Source organism: Schistocerca cancellata, chromosome 1 (genome assembly GCF_023864275.1).
Source record: "Schistocerca cancellata isolate TAMUIC-IGC-003103 chromosome 1, iqSchCanc2.1, whole genome shotgun sequence".
In the NCBI taxonomy this organism is placed as follows: Eukaryota; Metazoa; Arthropoda; class Insecta; order Orthoptera; family Acrididae; genus Schistocerca; species Schistocerca cancellata.
The window spans coordinates 790,057,193-790,073,642 of NC_064626.1; the positions used below are offsets into that span (position 1 = coordinate 790,057,193).

General features: G+C 39.8%; 1 protein-coding gene across 1 annotated transcript in view; it reads left to right on the plus strand.

The window, feature by feature from the left end:
- LOC126103748 (ankyrin repeat domain-containing protein 17) overlaps positions 1-16,450 on the plus strand; it is a 236,288-nt gene that overhangs the window by 88,432 nt on the left and 131,406 nt on the right. Inside the window, exon 18 of the mRNA XM_049912333.1 lies at positions 5,172-5,636. Coding sequence (XP_049768290.1) covers positions 5,172-5,636 — 465 coding nt within the window. The remainder of the gene's footprint in view (positions 1-5,171; positions 5,637-16,450) is intronic.

The window sequence follows — 16,450 nt, forward strand, 5'->3', positions numbered from 1 at the left end:
TTTTACCATCAGAAAGTTTCTTGTCTCTCAAACTTTGTTTCAACGTACTCAACCTGATGCCCATCGTCTTCTGGACATGACCAACACATTCCAGTTTTGTGATAATCTTCTCACCATAAGGCTGAGTGGCTACTACTCTGGTACATGCTTTAGAGTCTCCCATCACCTAAGAACTTAGTGTAACACATTCCCTTTCGTTCACAGATGGACTAAAATTTTCAATAGCTGCAGAGGCCTTCATACCACCAGTTGTTCCTTCATAATTTCTGTCACAGATATGCTCTCCATTCGCTGATTTACACTTATAACAATGTTTAGTTAAAATCTGGAAATCTATTACCTTACAGTATTCACACTGGTCACCGTAGCAACAGAATTCTTAAAACTGTAGCCACACTTCTGCCAAAGTGCCATCAAAAGCTACTGGTATGTCAGTCACACCGTCATTTATTTCAGCAGCTTTATTTGCAGCACTTTTCATTGACTCACACACAGCAGATTGCACAGCAGCTCCAATAAATCCTGCATACTTGTTGATTTTACAAGGTGGGCGTGGCATATTCATCAAGGCACACATTGTTTCTGCTGCAGTGTGTAATTTGCCAATAACTTTCAATCCATAAAACCACCTTACATTTACTTCAAAATAATTATCTTTACACTTATCAGACTTCCAAAATTGAGTATATTTAGAACTAGCACAATTAATGATAAGTTTCCTGGCTATTCCATTTGATACCTCACTGTCTTCATGTAAACTAACTGGAACTCCACATATTTTACAACACACATTCACCTAACACCCTTGTTAAGATGTGTAAATCTATCGGAATATAACCTAACCTACCATTTACATCACTCATGTTTTGAGAAAACTGTGTATCACTATCAGTGGGTTAAAAACATGCTGGAAAATTGTGGATGCGCTAGTGACACAAAAAGGCAAGCGTTGATATTGTTATAGCCCAAAGGTTGGATTGACATTCGGAAAGTGCCTATTGGTCTCATCCAATGGGGGCTGGAGGTGTGCTTCCGACAAATCAATCTTGGAAAAGTAGTGACTGCCTGATAATTTTGCTAGCAGCTTGTCAGGACGGGGCAATGGGTGTGTATGAGGTTGCCCAGAAAGTAAAGTACAACACTTTTTTTTTTTTTTTTTTTTTTTTTTTTTTTTTTTTTTTTTTTTTTTTTCTCAGCCAAAAACAGTCCTGTGAATGAGAAACGTTATGTAAGTGTTATTTGCAGTCTCTCTCTCTCTCTCTCTCTCTCTCTCTCTCTCTCTCTCTCTCTCTCTCTCTCTCTCTCGGACAGTGTTTCCGTCAATTCAGACAGATAGCGTAGTGCAAGGCAGTTTCAAAATGGCATCTGTAGGTGATGTATGTTACAAGCAACGTCCCATCATTGGATTTCTTTGCAGAGAAAGAAACTGTAGGTAATATTCACAAATGCTTGTGCAAAGTCTGTGGAGCATCTGCTGTTAATGGAAATACAGTTAGTTGCTAGGCAAGGAGGGTGAGGTCATCAGAAGGCAGTTTGGCGGAGCTCCACGATGTCAGTGGTTGGGGAGACTATCCCAGGCTGACACTCCTGACCTAGCCAACTCGGACTTCCACTTGGTTGGGACATTAAAGGATGCCATTTGTGGAAGACATTTTGGGGATGATGAGGAGGTGATTCAAACAGTGACACACTGGCTCTACCACCAAGACAATGATTGGTACCGACAGGGCATACACCCCATTGTTTTGCGCTGGAGGAAGACCATAGAACGGGATGTAGATTATGTGGAAAAATAGGTTGTATAGATAAAACACCATTCTTTTGTGTGTGTGTGTGTGTGTGTGTGTGTGTGTGTGTGTGTGTGTGTGTGTAATTCTCATTATGTTAAATAAAGATTTGTTGAAAGGAAAAAATGCGGTGCATTACTTTCTGGGCAACCTTTGTATCTGTCACAGACTGTGCATCAATTGTGACACTAATGTCACCCTGGAGGCAAAGCTTTGGGTGAATGACATAAAGTGCTGTCAAATAGTCTAATTTGTCCTTGAACGGTTGCACAACATGAGGGTGGGTGGACACTCTCATGGTAATGTGGGCCTCAAAACTAGTAGCGCAATGAAGCCCAGAGAAAAACTGAGACAAAAATTCTGAGCAGACGGACTCCAGTTGCTAATACGGAACTTGATCTGGCACTAAATTTACCCTGTCGGCAGTGGAGAAACCAAAAGCATTAAACGTGTCAGTTGAATGGGAATGATCCGCAACAAGGAAGGCGAGAGGGTGAACAACAGATGTCGAGGAGAAAGGAGTGGAGAACTGACCTAGGATCAGAATGTTGTTGTTCATTGTAGCTAACAAACTTCTGTGAAACTCTGTGTGTGTGTGTGTGTGTGTGTGTGTGTGTGTGTGTGTGTGTGTGTGTGTGTGTCGGGGGGGGGGGGGGGTTGAGCCCAAGATCATGTGTGTTTGTGGGTTTACTAAAGTCACTGCAGCTGCTGTGTCCACTTGAATTTTTAGTGGTTTAAAAAACACACACACACACACACACACACACACACATACACATACACACACACATTTACGCGCGTCAGTAAAAAATTTGTTTAGGGAGACAGTCAGTGTAGAGATACAGTGTGTCCATTGGTGCTTCTGTGTCTGCCATGTTTGAAGAGGAGTTACACACTAATGCAATGTGGCGTTTCTTTCAGCACTTGCAAACAGCCCAAGGCTTAGGGCTCGCAGATGCTACTGTTGTATCTTGTGGACTTCCCTACCTGGCACCAGACGAATAATAGCATGCACCATCCGATCAGCATAGGATTTGTGATAGGTGCTAGTGACAAATTTACGATGATGGGTCAAACTGTGGAATTCTGCAGTCTAGTCTTTGTAAGACTAGTTTGGGCATTTGTGACAATGGTAACACTCTACACACGTTGCTGTGACATGTTCTGTTGCAGTAATAGGTTGAGAGAAGATTCCACATCACATTACAACAAATAAGCTGGCTGGTTCTTGCGAAGGCGCAAGTTAGCACAACAATTGATATTAATGTGTGGTGAAAGCTTGCTGCTGTGCAGTGATATGTTGGACTATTTCTTTCATTGAGAATGTTGTTGTGTGACTTAGCACTGACTCCATGCCAAGTTTGCAATAGCAAGAATAAACACAATTTATGGAACACAGTACTTTGTGGAGCAATACGTAACAGTGAAGTACAAGTTGTTTGTAGCACTGAACATGCAGGCTACAGAAGAGGCTGAGCACACGTTTGCAATCATTTAAATAATACTGTTTCTTTGACGACTCACCAGTGTGTGCCAGGGGACAGACTCAAGTAGCCTCTATAAGCAGGCCTGTGAACTGTTATGTATTCATGATCTCGGAAACCACACGTCACAAGTGAAAGTACGTAAACGGACAACTCGGTGGCCAAAGTTCTTCACTTAACAACTGAGAGAAACAGTGTTTACGTAGAGTTGGCAGTGCTAGCAGACAAGTAGCCCTGCATAAAAGAACCGCAGCAACCATTGTGGAATGTACGATAGATGTATCCATAGTGCAGCATAGTGAAATTTGACACTAATGAGCTATGGCAGCAGACGGCAGTCGAGAGTGGCTTTGCTAACAGCACAGCATTGCCTGCTGTGCCTCTGCTGGGCGCATGACCGTATCGGTTGGACCCTAGATGACTGGAAAACAATAGCCTGCTTACGTGAGTCCCAATTTCAGTCGGAAGAGCTGATGTGAGGGTTAGTCTGTGGTGCACACCCCACTAAACCATGGACCCAAGTTGTCAGAAAGGCACTGTGCAAGCTGGTTGTGGCCCCGTAATGTGGTGTGATCTGCGTTTATGTGGAATAGACTGAATGAATCATTGACTGTAAATGATTAATTGACTAGATATTGTTATGTTCAGCTGCTTGGAGACCGTGGACTTAATGTGACTTCTGAAATTTTCCCGGCGTATTTCTTCTTCTAATAATTTCCGGGTATGCAGCCGGATCCCGTCGACATTCTGCCACGATATTTCGGCCCAGAGACGTCCGGCCATCATCAGGTGAGTACACAACTACTGAAGAGCCCAGTTGCAGTCGCGGTATTTATGCAACTGGGCTCTTCAGTAGTTGTGTACTCACCTGATGATGGCCGGACGTCTCTGGGCCGAAATATCGTGGCAGAATGTCGACGGGATCCGGCTGCATACCCGGAAATTATTAGACGTGGACTTAATGTTCACAAACAGTGGTTGAATTTTTGTAGATGACGATGCACCATGTCATGTTGTTCATGACTGGTTTGAAGCACATTCTGGGTAATTGGAGCGAATGATTTTGCCTCCCAGAGTATCTGACATCCTGTTGAACATTTTTGGGACTTAATTGAGAGGTCAGTTCATGCACAGATCCTACACAGGCATCACTTTCACAATTATGGACGGCTGTATTTCTACAAGGGACTTACAACAATTTTCTGAGTGCACACCATGTCGACATGTTGCACTATGCTGGGCAAGAGGTGGTTTGACATGGTATTATGGGGTATCTTATGACCTGTCACATCATTGGAATACAACTTCTGGTGTGAGCTACACTGCTACTCTGGAAAACCACCAGTTTCAGTAAAAACCTGCAAACGAAAGGAAGTGTGTATCATTTCTTGTATATTTTGACTGGTTGCGTGACACCTAGGTGTAACTTATCCCAAGTGCTTCTCTGAAATTCATTTATTTGTACGACTTCTTCCCACATGTTGGCATAGTGAGTGTAATAAAAACACTATTGATGTGGGGTAACTAGTGTGGACATTATAGTCACACATTGCTATGTTGACCTTACAGTGGTGAAATTTGTTCATGTATATTTCTGCTTTTTTTATGTTCATACCATATTTAGAGTTTCATCAAGTAATAATAATAATAATAATAATAATAACCCCTTATTTTTATATACTGGTGATATAGTGAAAGTAAAGTCTCTTACTTGGCTTTCATGCGGAGGTAAAGTAATATAGTTAATATCTGAACATTGTATAGCTACAGTATTAAGTTGTAGCTTCAGACTGAAATACAGCTTCAGTATTCTTTTACATTAATTCAAAAGGAGTAGTTACATTTCAGAATGCTTTAGAAATATACTCCTGATGAAAATTAAAAATTTTGCCTTCTTCAGTCCACAGCCATAAGTGACCGGCCTAAAGCAAAACCTGTCTCAAAGAAGGAAGTGAAGAACCTCCGTAAGCAGCAGCAACAGGCATACCAAGCAGCTATGCAGCATCACCAGCAGCAACAGCAGATGATGCAGCAGCAGCAGCAGCAGCAACAACAACAAAAACAGCAGCAGCAGCCTCCACCACCACCACCTCCACAGATACAGCAGCAGCAGCAACAGCTGCAGCTGCAGCAACAGCAACAACTGCAGCAGCAGCAGCAGCAGACACAACAACAGTTGCAGCAGCAGCAGCAGCAGCAGACACAACAGTTGCAGCAGCAGCAGCAGCAGCAACAGCAACAACAGTTGCAGCAGCAGCAGCAGCAGCAGCAGCAGCAGCAAGTCCAACATCAGCCACAGACAACCACCCAACAAAAACATGTTCATTTCCATAATATGAACTTCAGTCATCAACTTCAAACTACGGTATGTAATATAAAATTGTTCATTTGCTTTTTGCAAACCTTTTTAAAGTAAACGCACAAGTTATTTAGTAAGTCATATTTGCTGATGTGATTTCTTAGACTTCCACAGCGATTTGGTTTCACCTTGTGGAATCAGGTTACTACTGGTAGTCTGCGTCTTCCCAACACAGTACTTTAATGTAGTTACTCGATGTTTTCATCAGGTGTTTCCTGCAATGAAATAAACTCAATGCCACGAGATTTGATTTTTGCTGTTTGTAAAAATTACACCTGACTAAAAGACCACTTAACTACCATTCTGCAGAAAGCTACCATTCATCTGTTTTAATTTCTAGAGTATTGGTCTGTGATCGTTTCTCTTGTATTTGTGTTCTTTGGAGTCTTCTCTTAAATTGGCTGCAGTAGATTCATTCCCATAATATTACAGCCCTATGGTTCTAGTGGAAAATCATTTCTACAGACAGGTGCATGCAGTATTAGTAATCACAGTAGTAGGAGAGAGAGAGAGAGAGAGAGAGAGAGAGAGAGAGAGAGATGCAAAACTTAAGAAAGAAGGAAATTTTTCCATGGTGGGTCACTGTCAAGTAACATAATTCAATGAAGTTTGGACTGTACATACAGAAAGCTGCTACAGTATAGTACAGAATGTAACTAAAAGAAGTACACAATGAGACAAACAGAAATGACACTTTAAATTAAAGACAATTACACTGAAGTCAGTATGATTCAAGATGGTTTGCTAGACAATACAAAAGGGAGGACTTGGTTCTTAGTTTGGAGTGTGATTAGCACAAATGGCATTGCATAGTCTGCATCATGTTCCCATGCTGACCACAAAGTCGTAAAGAGTTATTGTGGAGGGCATTCCATTCCTCAATCAGTGCGGTTGACAACTACTGGGTTACTGTTAGTGCATGTGGATGTGCTGCAGTATCTCCCCACAATGCATCCCACATGTACTTGATGAGATTTAAGTTGGGGGAACAGGCATGCCATTCCATTTGCTGAATATCTTCTCACTTCAAGAGCTCTTCAACATGTTCCAATCGATGTAGTTGCATGTTGCCATCCATAAAAATGAATCTCAACGGAATGCACTGCTGAAAAGAAATTGGAAAGAAGTACAATGTCACAGTAATGTTGACAGATGAGTGTACCGTGTTCAAAGGTTCGGAGGTCAGTAGGCCCATGCCACATTCTGCCTCTCAGCACCTTATAACGTGGACCACAAAAATGACCATAATCAATGCTACAGTTTTGAAAAGAATTCCTATGAGGTGTAGACACACAAACAGTCGTTAAAATTTATTTTCCCACAGTTTGATAAAATCAGTCCAATGACTTACATTTAATCTTTTAAAGTTACCGAATTCACGTTTTCTGAGAGTTGATTCTCATTTCAAGTACTCCCAGGATACACAGTAAAGAAAAATTAAGATTTTGTAAGATATGGCATGAATTCTTGAGGTTTGTGCTTTAATGACTCTAGTAATAGGACCACAATCTGCACAATGTTATTAAACAAGAATCTTGGATCTGATGTGGCTTTGATTTAATCATTGGATCTGTTTGGTCTCATTAGACTACATTATACCACAAGGCATGTACTCGTAATATACAACTACTGTGCTTAATCTAATGTTTTTAAAATATATAGCACACATATTACAGTTTAAGCACAAAATGAGAAATGTGATAGTAATGTTGTGTACATTTACGTCTACATTTATATAAGGTGCAGTCAAATGAAGTTGAAACAGATGGAAAAAAGTGAGTAAATCCTTTATTATTTCAAAAATGTCCCACTCCATAGCTGAGTGGCCAGTGCGGTAGAATGCCATGCGAGGGGCCTGGGTTCGATTCCCTGGCTAGGTCGGAGACCAGGTGACCGGCCCAACCGCTGGGAGGTGCTAGCCACATGACATTTCATTTCAAAAATAATTGCGAAAACTGTTTATATGTTTGTTCCACTGTGAGACAATACAGTTGATGCCTATATGGAAAAGATCTGCGTTTTCCTAAGGAACAATGGTTGTACTGAGGCATACACATCTTCACCCTATGACATATGTCTGCTTGTGTCTGTATATGTGCGGATGGATGTGTGCGTGCGTGTGTGTGCGTGCGTGTGTTTGTGCACGCGCGCGTGCGTGTGCGTGTGTGTGCGTGTGTTTGTGCACGCGCGCGTGCGTACCTGTCCCTTTTTCTCCCTAAAGTAAGTCTTTCCGCTCCCGGGACTGGAATGACTCCTTTCCCTCTCCCTTAAAACCCACATCCTTTCGTCTTTCCCTCTCCTTCCCTCTTTCCTGATGAAGCAACCGTGGGTTGCGAAAGCTTGATATTTGTGTGTGTGTGTGTGTGTGTGTGTGTGTGTGTGTGTGTGTGTGTGTGTGTGTGTTTTATTGTGTCTATCTACCAGCGCTTTCTCGTTCGGTAAGTCACAGCATCTTCTTTCCCTCTATTATATTACTATTTACTTTTACGCACAAGAATGACAGGTTCAAACGTTTTCAATGCAGCAGACAGCCTCTCTCTCAAGTGTTGTCTCCATGTACACCTCAACTTACACCCAATCATTATTTTCAGATACACCAGTCCTTTAAACCAAACTTTAAAATAGGAGCAGTTTACTTGCCAACGCAACACAACACAACATAACATTTGAAAGTTGCCTACGAACACCCACCTTAGCAACTTCAATACTGTTAGCAAACACCACATGCTGTCCCCTTCCCAGAGACTCCTGTCAAAACATACTCCTTCTTTGTAGCCCTACAATGGTGACAATATTACAGATTCTCTCTTCCCCATGGCTATCTTTCCTCTTACACTACCACACTGCACAACACAAGAATATTTATGATCTTGCACAATCTTTTGATTCAGCTGAGCACTAAGTATGTCCTACCAGCAATAAATTTCTGAGCTTTGTAGTATATTAATTATACTAGATAATTTTGAAATTGTGGATTATTATTACTTTTCTCTTATTCACAGATGAATGATCTTAAGTCGTTAACACTGTACATACATTTGCCCTTTCCTGTCTCTGGGTTAGTTAATACAGCTGCCTTTTGCTTATGGTGTTTTATTTATTAAGAATGGCCCCTCATACAAAGGGTGATATTTTGCTTATAGTTTCTTTTTATGGTTCTTAACTGAAACTAGTTTTCCCACCATAAACTGTATGGGTGTTCCCTCCTCCCATCTCCTTTCCTCATTTCAGCCTCCTCTATTAGCAAATTATTCACACCATTGCTCAGTAACTGTTGTGAACTGACATCCCCCTATGCCCATTCAACCCCTTTCAGGAGCAAGCCTCCTATTCGCTCTACTACTATTTACATTGAGAAAAACTTTGTATCTGAATGTGTGAACTCGTTTAGTACTTTTTTCAAATTGTATCATGATGTCTGTCCATTTCGAATGTCTGTTTGCGCATTTAGTCTGACAAAGCCTGCCAAGTTCATGCATGACCTATTCTGCTGGATTACTTTGAATGTGAGACTTCGAATTTAAGATGTGGTTCACACTTTCCCATGCCAAAAATTCTTTAAACGTTTCAGCTAGAAACTGTGTTCCATTGTACGACAGCAAATTTTTTGATTTGCCCACATTTTTAAAATGATCGCATAATTTCATTATAACATGATATGTTGCTTTCCTTAATGGGTATAATTTTACTAGTTTGGCCAAGAATTCCAATACCACAAATATACGAGGTGCAACAATAAAGTAATGAGACTGATTTTCGTTGCAAGATGTGGCAACCCTACAGGCTTGCATAGGCACAATATCTTTGACCTTGGTCCATAAGCTGCTTCTAGTCCAAGCAGCACATCGATGCAACTGCTCAGTCGTGAGTTGTGCTGTAATAAGTTAACACGTTTGTCTCTCTCTCGTCACGGAAATGGAACCACATAATATTGCGCAGTGGTATGCCGTTTCTTTTTGGGTTTAATTGGGTGAAAACGCAACGACAACTTACAGTCAGCTTCAGAAAGCTTTTGGACAGGAGGTTATGTAAAGAGCTCAAGTTTTTCAGTGGCATAAAATGTTTAGTGAAAGCAGAACGAGTGTTGAAGATGAAGATTGTAGTGGATGACCATCAACCTCACGGATGGATGTCAACTTGGCCAGGGTGCGTGAACTTGTACAATCTGATTGAAGGTTATCCGTGAAAATGGTTGCAGAAGAACTGAACATCAATCTAGAAACGGTTCGTCTAATAATAACTGAAGGTCTTGGTATGAGAAAGATTTGTGCAAAAATGGTCCCCAAAAATCTCACACCACAACAGCGAGAAACCCGGAAAAATGTGGCAGCCGATATGTTCGCACAAATGGAAATCATCCAGAATTGTTGAGCCATACTATCACTGGTGATGAAAGTTGGTTTTTTTCAGTACGATCCATAGACAAAACGCCAATGTTCGCAATGGTGCTCAAAGTGATCACCCAGACCAAAAGAGCACGCATGTCAAAGGAAAAAGTGAAATGCATGCTTGTGTGCTTCAATTCCAAGGGAATTGTTTAGAAAGAGTGGGTGCCTCCTGGACAAACAGTTAACCAATATTACTACAAAGAAATTTTAGAAAGACTTTGTAAAAGAGTTCTTTGTGTCCGTGCCAACATTGCTGATAATTGGATTCTGCATCACAATAATGTGCCATCCCATACTGCTCTGTCAGTACAGCAATTTTTAACCTCAAAACAAATTTCAGTACTACCACAGCCACCTTATTCATCAGATATTGCTCTGTGCGAATTTTTTCTATTTCCAAGAGTGAAAACGGCAATACCATCAATGGCGGAAGTGCTGAAAAAAGTGTGTGCAATCAGAAGTGAACTACTTTGAAGGAGACAACAGTAAACGTGACTAAAATGGTAAGCAACATTCTTTCACATCAGTCTCATTACTTTATTGTCGCACCTCGTATACATTGTTCCTCCTCAGCCCCATCTCTGTGAGTTGTTTCCTATGAAGCAATATTCGTGCATACAATTTCCTGTTGTCGGTAGTACAGGTATGACTTTGATGCAAGGAATCAGTTTGCAAACGTAAGTGCCCATCTTTGTTTTGTTATCTCTCTAAATTTTTTGTCTTTCTCATATGTATTTACCCTTAGAAAATGAGCAGCATATTTGCCCCTTTCCTTTACATTTTGATTCAATTGAGGACCTACAGGTAGTCAAGACAGTACATCGGGTAATATATTATCTTCCCCCTTCATATATTTAATAGTGAAAGGAAGCTCCTCCAGAAAGAGAGCCCATCATGTTAACATACTGTTTGGTAGTTTGCTCTTAAAGTGAACCCACTATGGTCTGTATATAGTACTGTCCTGCTAGTAGGTATTTAAATTTCTAGAATGCTCACACTATTGATATTGTTTCCTTTTCTGTAATGCTGTAATTTCGTTAAGGTTGCATGGACATTCTATTAGTGAAAGCTATTGGCTTTTTCTCTAATGTGCGATCAGTCGCATACGTCTGGAATTTGCGACGGCACAACCCATAATCCAATGCACCCACTGGCATATGAAAAGGAAGATCAAAATTTGGGTGAATCAGCAGTTTGCATGCTGCCAGTGTTTCTTTTATTTTTGAAAATTCTTCATATCAGTTTACATCCCATCTCCATACTGTGTTCTGTTTTAATAACCTAAGCACTGATTTGGCAAGGAATATACTGTATAATCCCACAACCCTGAAAAAGGCTGTCCCCCCCTCTCTCTCTCCCTCCTTCCCTCTTTTTTATTTATTTATTTATTTTTTTAATTTTTTTGACACAGCGCACCCATTGAGAGATTAGGCTGAATGCCCAAAGTGCTGTATTTACCCGATTATCAGACTAGGTTTTTTCCCCAAGTTCGTCATTTGAAAAATACAGTATAGTCTTATATCGCTGCTGAGGTCAATGTTTTTATGTTGTTAAGTAGATTAATATAGTGATTGTTGTACATTTAAAAATGCTGCATTCGCTACTGAGTTTTCATACAAATTTATTTTGAAGAATTCCAAAGGGTAGGGAATTCGAGTTGGCTCGAGTTTTGTATTTGTTTTGTATATGAAATTGAATTTACTTTAAAATTCTCACAAATAGTCAATAATAGCATGCATTTCTGCGAAGATACCAAAAGTCTAGAGTGGATCCAGTGGCATATTTACATATTTCATGCAGCAGTGTTGTCTGTGCTCACTGTGAGGTATGATGGGAAGAGTAGGGGCTGAGTCGGCTGCTGGTTCTACACAACCAGAGAGAGAAGGAGACAATATGTTTGTAAGCAAGGGACATTGTAGCATTCTCATGTCAGTTTAGAATCGAAATTCTCTGTGTTTAGAGAAAATAGCTGTTTTCTTAGGTCCCACAGTAACCATAACCTCAAGTGTAGCAATGTATTCGAAAGAAATAGCCAAATATTTGTGACAACAGAGAGATCTGTTCTGTTAGGATGATGTCGATGATTAAAAACAGTGGTACCACAGAAGACAGTAAACAAGAAGGCAATGAAGATAATGTAAACCATTTCTTTCTGTTTATTATATTTCTCCCTGTGTTATCAAAGTTTAGATAGTTAATATAATTGCAAAAGTTTCGAGTAGATGTGTTGGTAACATCATATACAGAGACCTTACAACAGTAAAAATTTTGTAGTTTTGGTTAGTGAGAATCTGTTAAAAAGTAAATTTTTCTCAAAGAGCCTCTAAAAGAAGGGGTTGGAGAGGGGGTCTTATACTCGTGTAAATATGGTATTCACAACAAGACCCAAGAACTTAACATTGTTTCTCCCAAATTGTGATGTTGAGGACTTAATGGTGACACCTCAGGAACCTAATCTCACTAATAATTGGTCGACACACAATACCACTTACAAAAATGGAGACTGGTATGTTTAAACTGAATGGTAACACTTGGAACTGATATGAACTCTTTCCAACAGGAATGCTGTATACTTTCGTGTCTTCGTGTAAGGCAGTCTGCCAGTAACCAACCATCAGGTCCATTGTGCTGATATACTTCACTCCTTCAAATTTCTAAAGCAGCTTGTCTATTATAGAGGGCCTCTCTGTTTCTGGTTCCGTTAATTCATTTACAGTTCATGCATCCAACACTATAAGTGCATTGCCATCTGGTTTTTGAACAACTATTAAGGTATTATTGTAATCTATGATGATCCATTGTAATGTTCTATTTCTTTTTGTACTAATGGCTTAATTGATACTAGTATGGAGTAGTGTGTAACATAAAATGGATTCTGTGGCTTAATCTTAAACCTACAAAATAAGTCTTTAATAAAGTCTGGGCTTGTTGAAAATACTTTTATATGTCTACATAATAAAGAAATCAATGATATGAATAAAATAGAAAGAAACATTCCACGTGGGAAAAATATATTAAAAACAAAGATTCTGTGACTTACCAAACGGGAAAGCGCTGGTAGATAGACACAATAAAAAAACACACAAACACACACACAAAATTTCAAGCTTTCGCAACCAACGGTTGCTTCGTCAGGAAAGAGGGAAGGAGAGGGAAAAACGAAAGGATGTGGGTTTTAAGGGAGAGGGTAAGGAGTCATTCCAATCCCGGGAGCGGAAAGACTTACCTTAGAGGGAAAAAAGGACAGGTATACACTGGCTCACTCGTGCACGCACACACACATATCCATCCACACATATACAGACACAAGCAGACATATGTAAAGGCAAAGAGTTTGGGCCACTTAGGTTGGTGAACAACGATGTGTACAAAGGTTAGGTAGTTGTGTTGCCTCCAAAACACCTTAACAGGTGGAGAAATTCAGAAAATTTCGAAAAAACTGCGTGTAAATGTATTCAAAGGACTGGTTATGTGCTGGCAGATTATGAAAATGGGGCTAACCATTGTCTGACGAAGAAATAACGTTTAAACCTGTGGGAAGCTGCTAAAAATGATCGGTTATGTGGGAAAAAAACTGGAATGGAAATAAAACGAAAGTTGTTCGAAATAGATGAAATGGTTGTTTAATGGGTGAAAGGAACTGAAGCTGTGAAATATTCACGAGGTTACACGAAATGTTTGTAAACTGGGAACGGTGGATTTTATAGCAGCGGTAATGTTGAAAGCATTAAAAATTTTTAGGTTATGGTTTGGAAGTAAATTACGTATTATTTTCCTGAATTTCTCCCCCCATTAACGTGGTTTGGAGGCAACACAACTGCCTAACCAACCTAAGTGGCCCAAACTCTTTGCTTTTACATAAGCCTGCTTGTGTGTGTGTGTGTGTGTGTGTGTGTGTGTGTGTGTGTGTGTGTGTGTGTGTGTGTGTGTGTGTGTGTACCTGTCCTTTTTCCCCCTAAGGTAAATCTTTCCACTCCCGGGATTGGAATGACTCCTTACCCTCTCCCTTAAACCCCACATCCTTTCGTCTTTCCCTCTCCTTCCCTCTTTCCTGACGAAGCAACCGTTGGTTGCGAAAGCTTGAAATTTTGTGTGTGTGTTTGTGTGTTTCTTCTCATTAATACCTAAATTCTTTGATTAGTTTATATTGTCAGTTATGTCTGTTCCGTTCAGTTGTTCCATATCTGTGTCTGATTGTTTACTGTCATCCTGTTCTGGCAGAGCTTCTGTCACTAAAGCAAATCCTAATCTGGCCATCTTGCATTGCTCAAAAGTATGACAGCCAAGTCCACTTGTTGTCCATATGTTAATGTCAATGCCCCATTTTGGAAGTTTAATGATATTTTATTGTCCAGCAACCAGTGTATTCTTAAAATCATAGGTACAAGTAAATCTTCACTTACTAACATTGTGTTGAAACATGTATATGTTTATTGTAAACTTAACAGACAATTGTGTGTGTACTGGTTTGCCTGTCATAACTCTTACCCCTGTTATCTGTATTCCCATAACTGGTAACCAAGGGAAAGCATCCAACAAATTATTTCACTGTAAGAGGTAGTAATATACCACTGATATCACTACTCAAATCTAAAATAACTTAAACAGTTAAATTAACTCACAATGCACATTAATTTAAGTTTCCATATATTCTTTCATTTGTTTGTTATTTTCATGTAGTAAGACACCCTGTGAAACTTTGTTGGAATCGTACCTAATTAAGCTAGAAGAAATTTTGTCGTCGTTAATTTTGTATTGCTCCAGAGGACGGTGCCTCCCCCTGTAAGCGTATTAGTTTTTCCTCTTTGTGGTTGCAATACTATTAAAGTGTATGTGAAAAAGTATCGGAACAGCTGTATCTTGAAAATGACTTTGTCTCACATGACTAGTTTCGGCAACACGTTACCACCAGTACATGTGGGGTAGCTTTCCACAGGAGTCTCTACTTGACTCTGTGTTGTCTCCAGTGCCATTGGGGAGGACACAGTGCCGAGTAGAGTCTCCTGAGGAAAGCTAGCCCGCATGTACTGGTAATGAGGATTCCACAACAAATGCGCCAAGGAAATCTAATACTTTCTTGGCACTGGTGGGGCCTGAGGATGGTGATAATGTGCTGCTGAAACTAGGGGTGTGAGACAGTCATTATCAAGATACAGCTGTGGTGGTACTTTTTGTCATATGTATCATCAGCTGAAGTCCATCGTCCATGCAGTAGGATGGATGTCCAAAAACTATTAAATGTGTTATTGTGATAATTTCTGTTGTTGTTCCCATTTCTGTATCTATTCCCTGAATGATTATAATAATGACAGTTGCCTACCCTGTTTCCTTCATTTGTAGCATACACTCTAGTGGGTCAAGATTCTCTGTTAACATTACTGTGTTTGGTGTTGTTGTTGTTGTTGTTGTTGTTGTCTGTGTGCCATATTTTTGCTTGCCTTTCCACGATATGCACCTGATCTAGGTATTCCAATAAGTCGTCCACTTTTACCCATCCTTTCCCAACATTGTCCCTTCTACGTCTTTGTAATCGGCCAATGGTAACATCCAATCAGTGTGTAGGATCATCTAGATATTTTGCTTTGTTCAGATGCCAGTCTACAAAATCTCTAAATCCATTTCATGAACTGTTGTTACAAGGTTCTAATCTCAGTTTCTTTTGAGCTTCGTACGCCAGTGCCTAAACTTAAATGCAGTTTCAAAATCACTGAATTCTGCTAGCTGTAACATACCCCACTGTGCATTGTTGCTGTTAAGTGCCTTATCACAAATCGTACCTTTAGAATCTGACAAGGAATGACTTCAGAAATGAAACTGGGTGAATGTTGCCTGATAGTAAAAACTTGGGTAATTTCTGATTTAATTCTGTGCTTAGTGTTGTGGTGAAATTTAATAACTGAGAAAGAAAATTCAGTTGAATGAATTAATGCAGAATTACGGAAAGAATTACGGAAAAAGAAGTGAAATATTGTATAAAAGCAGAACTAACTCAAAGAGAGAAAGGTAACAGTGTTGTTGATGATTGGAAAACAGTAAAAAAAGACTCTACTTCTAGCTAGCAAAGGGGACACCAACAATACAAAATAAACTGAAAAATAAAATGGCCGACATGAGATCTTGTCTATGATGGATGAAAGAAGGAAATAGGAAGTACTTAACAAAGAAAAATAGAAAGTAGAAGATCTGCAGATGACATCGAAGATAATTCAGGCTAAGGAAAATTATTGAAAGAGAAATGTGAGGAAATAAGAGCTTGATTAAAAAAAATTAAAAAAAAAAATACCCTTTGGAGTCCACAAAAATATTGAAGGAGCTACGGAATGTGAAGAAGAAAATATCACAGTTTAATCAAAGATAAACAAGGAAACCTGATCCTCGATACGTCATAGAAACTTGTATCAGAAGAATACGTATAAGAACTTGGAACACAGA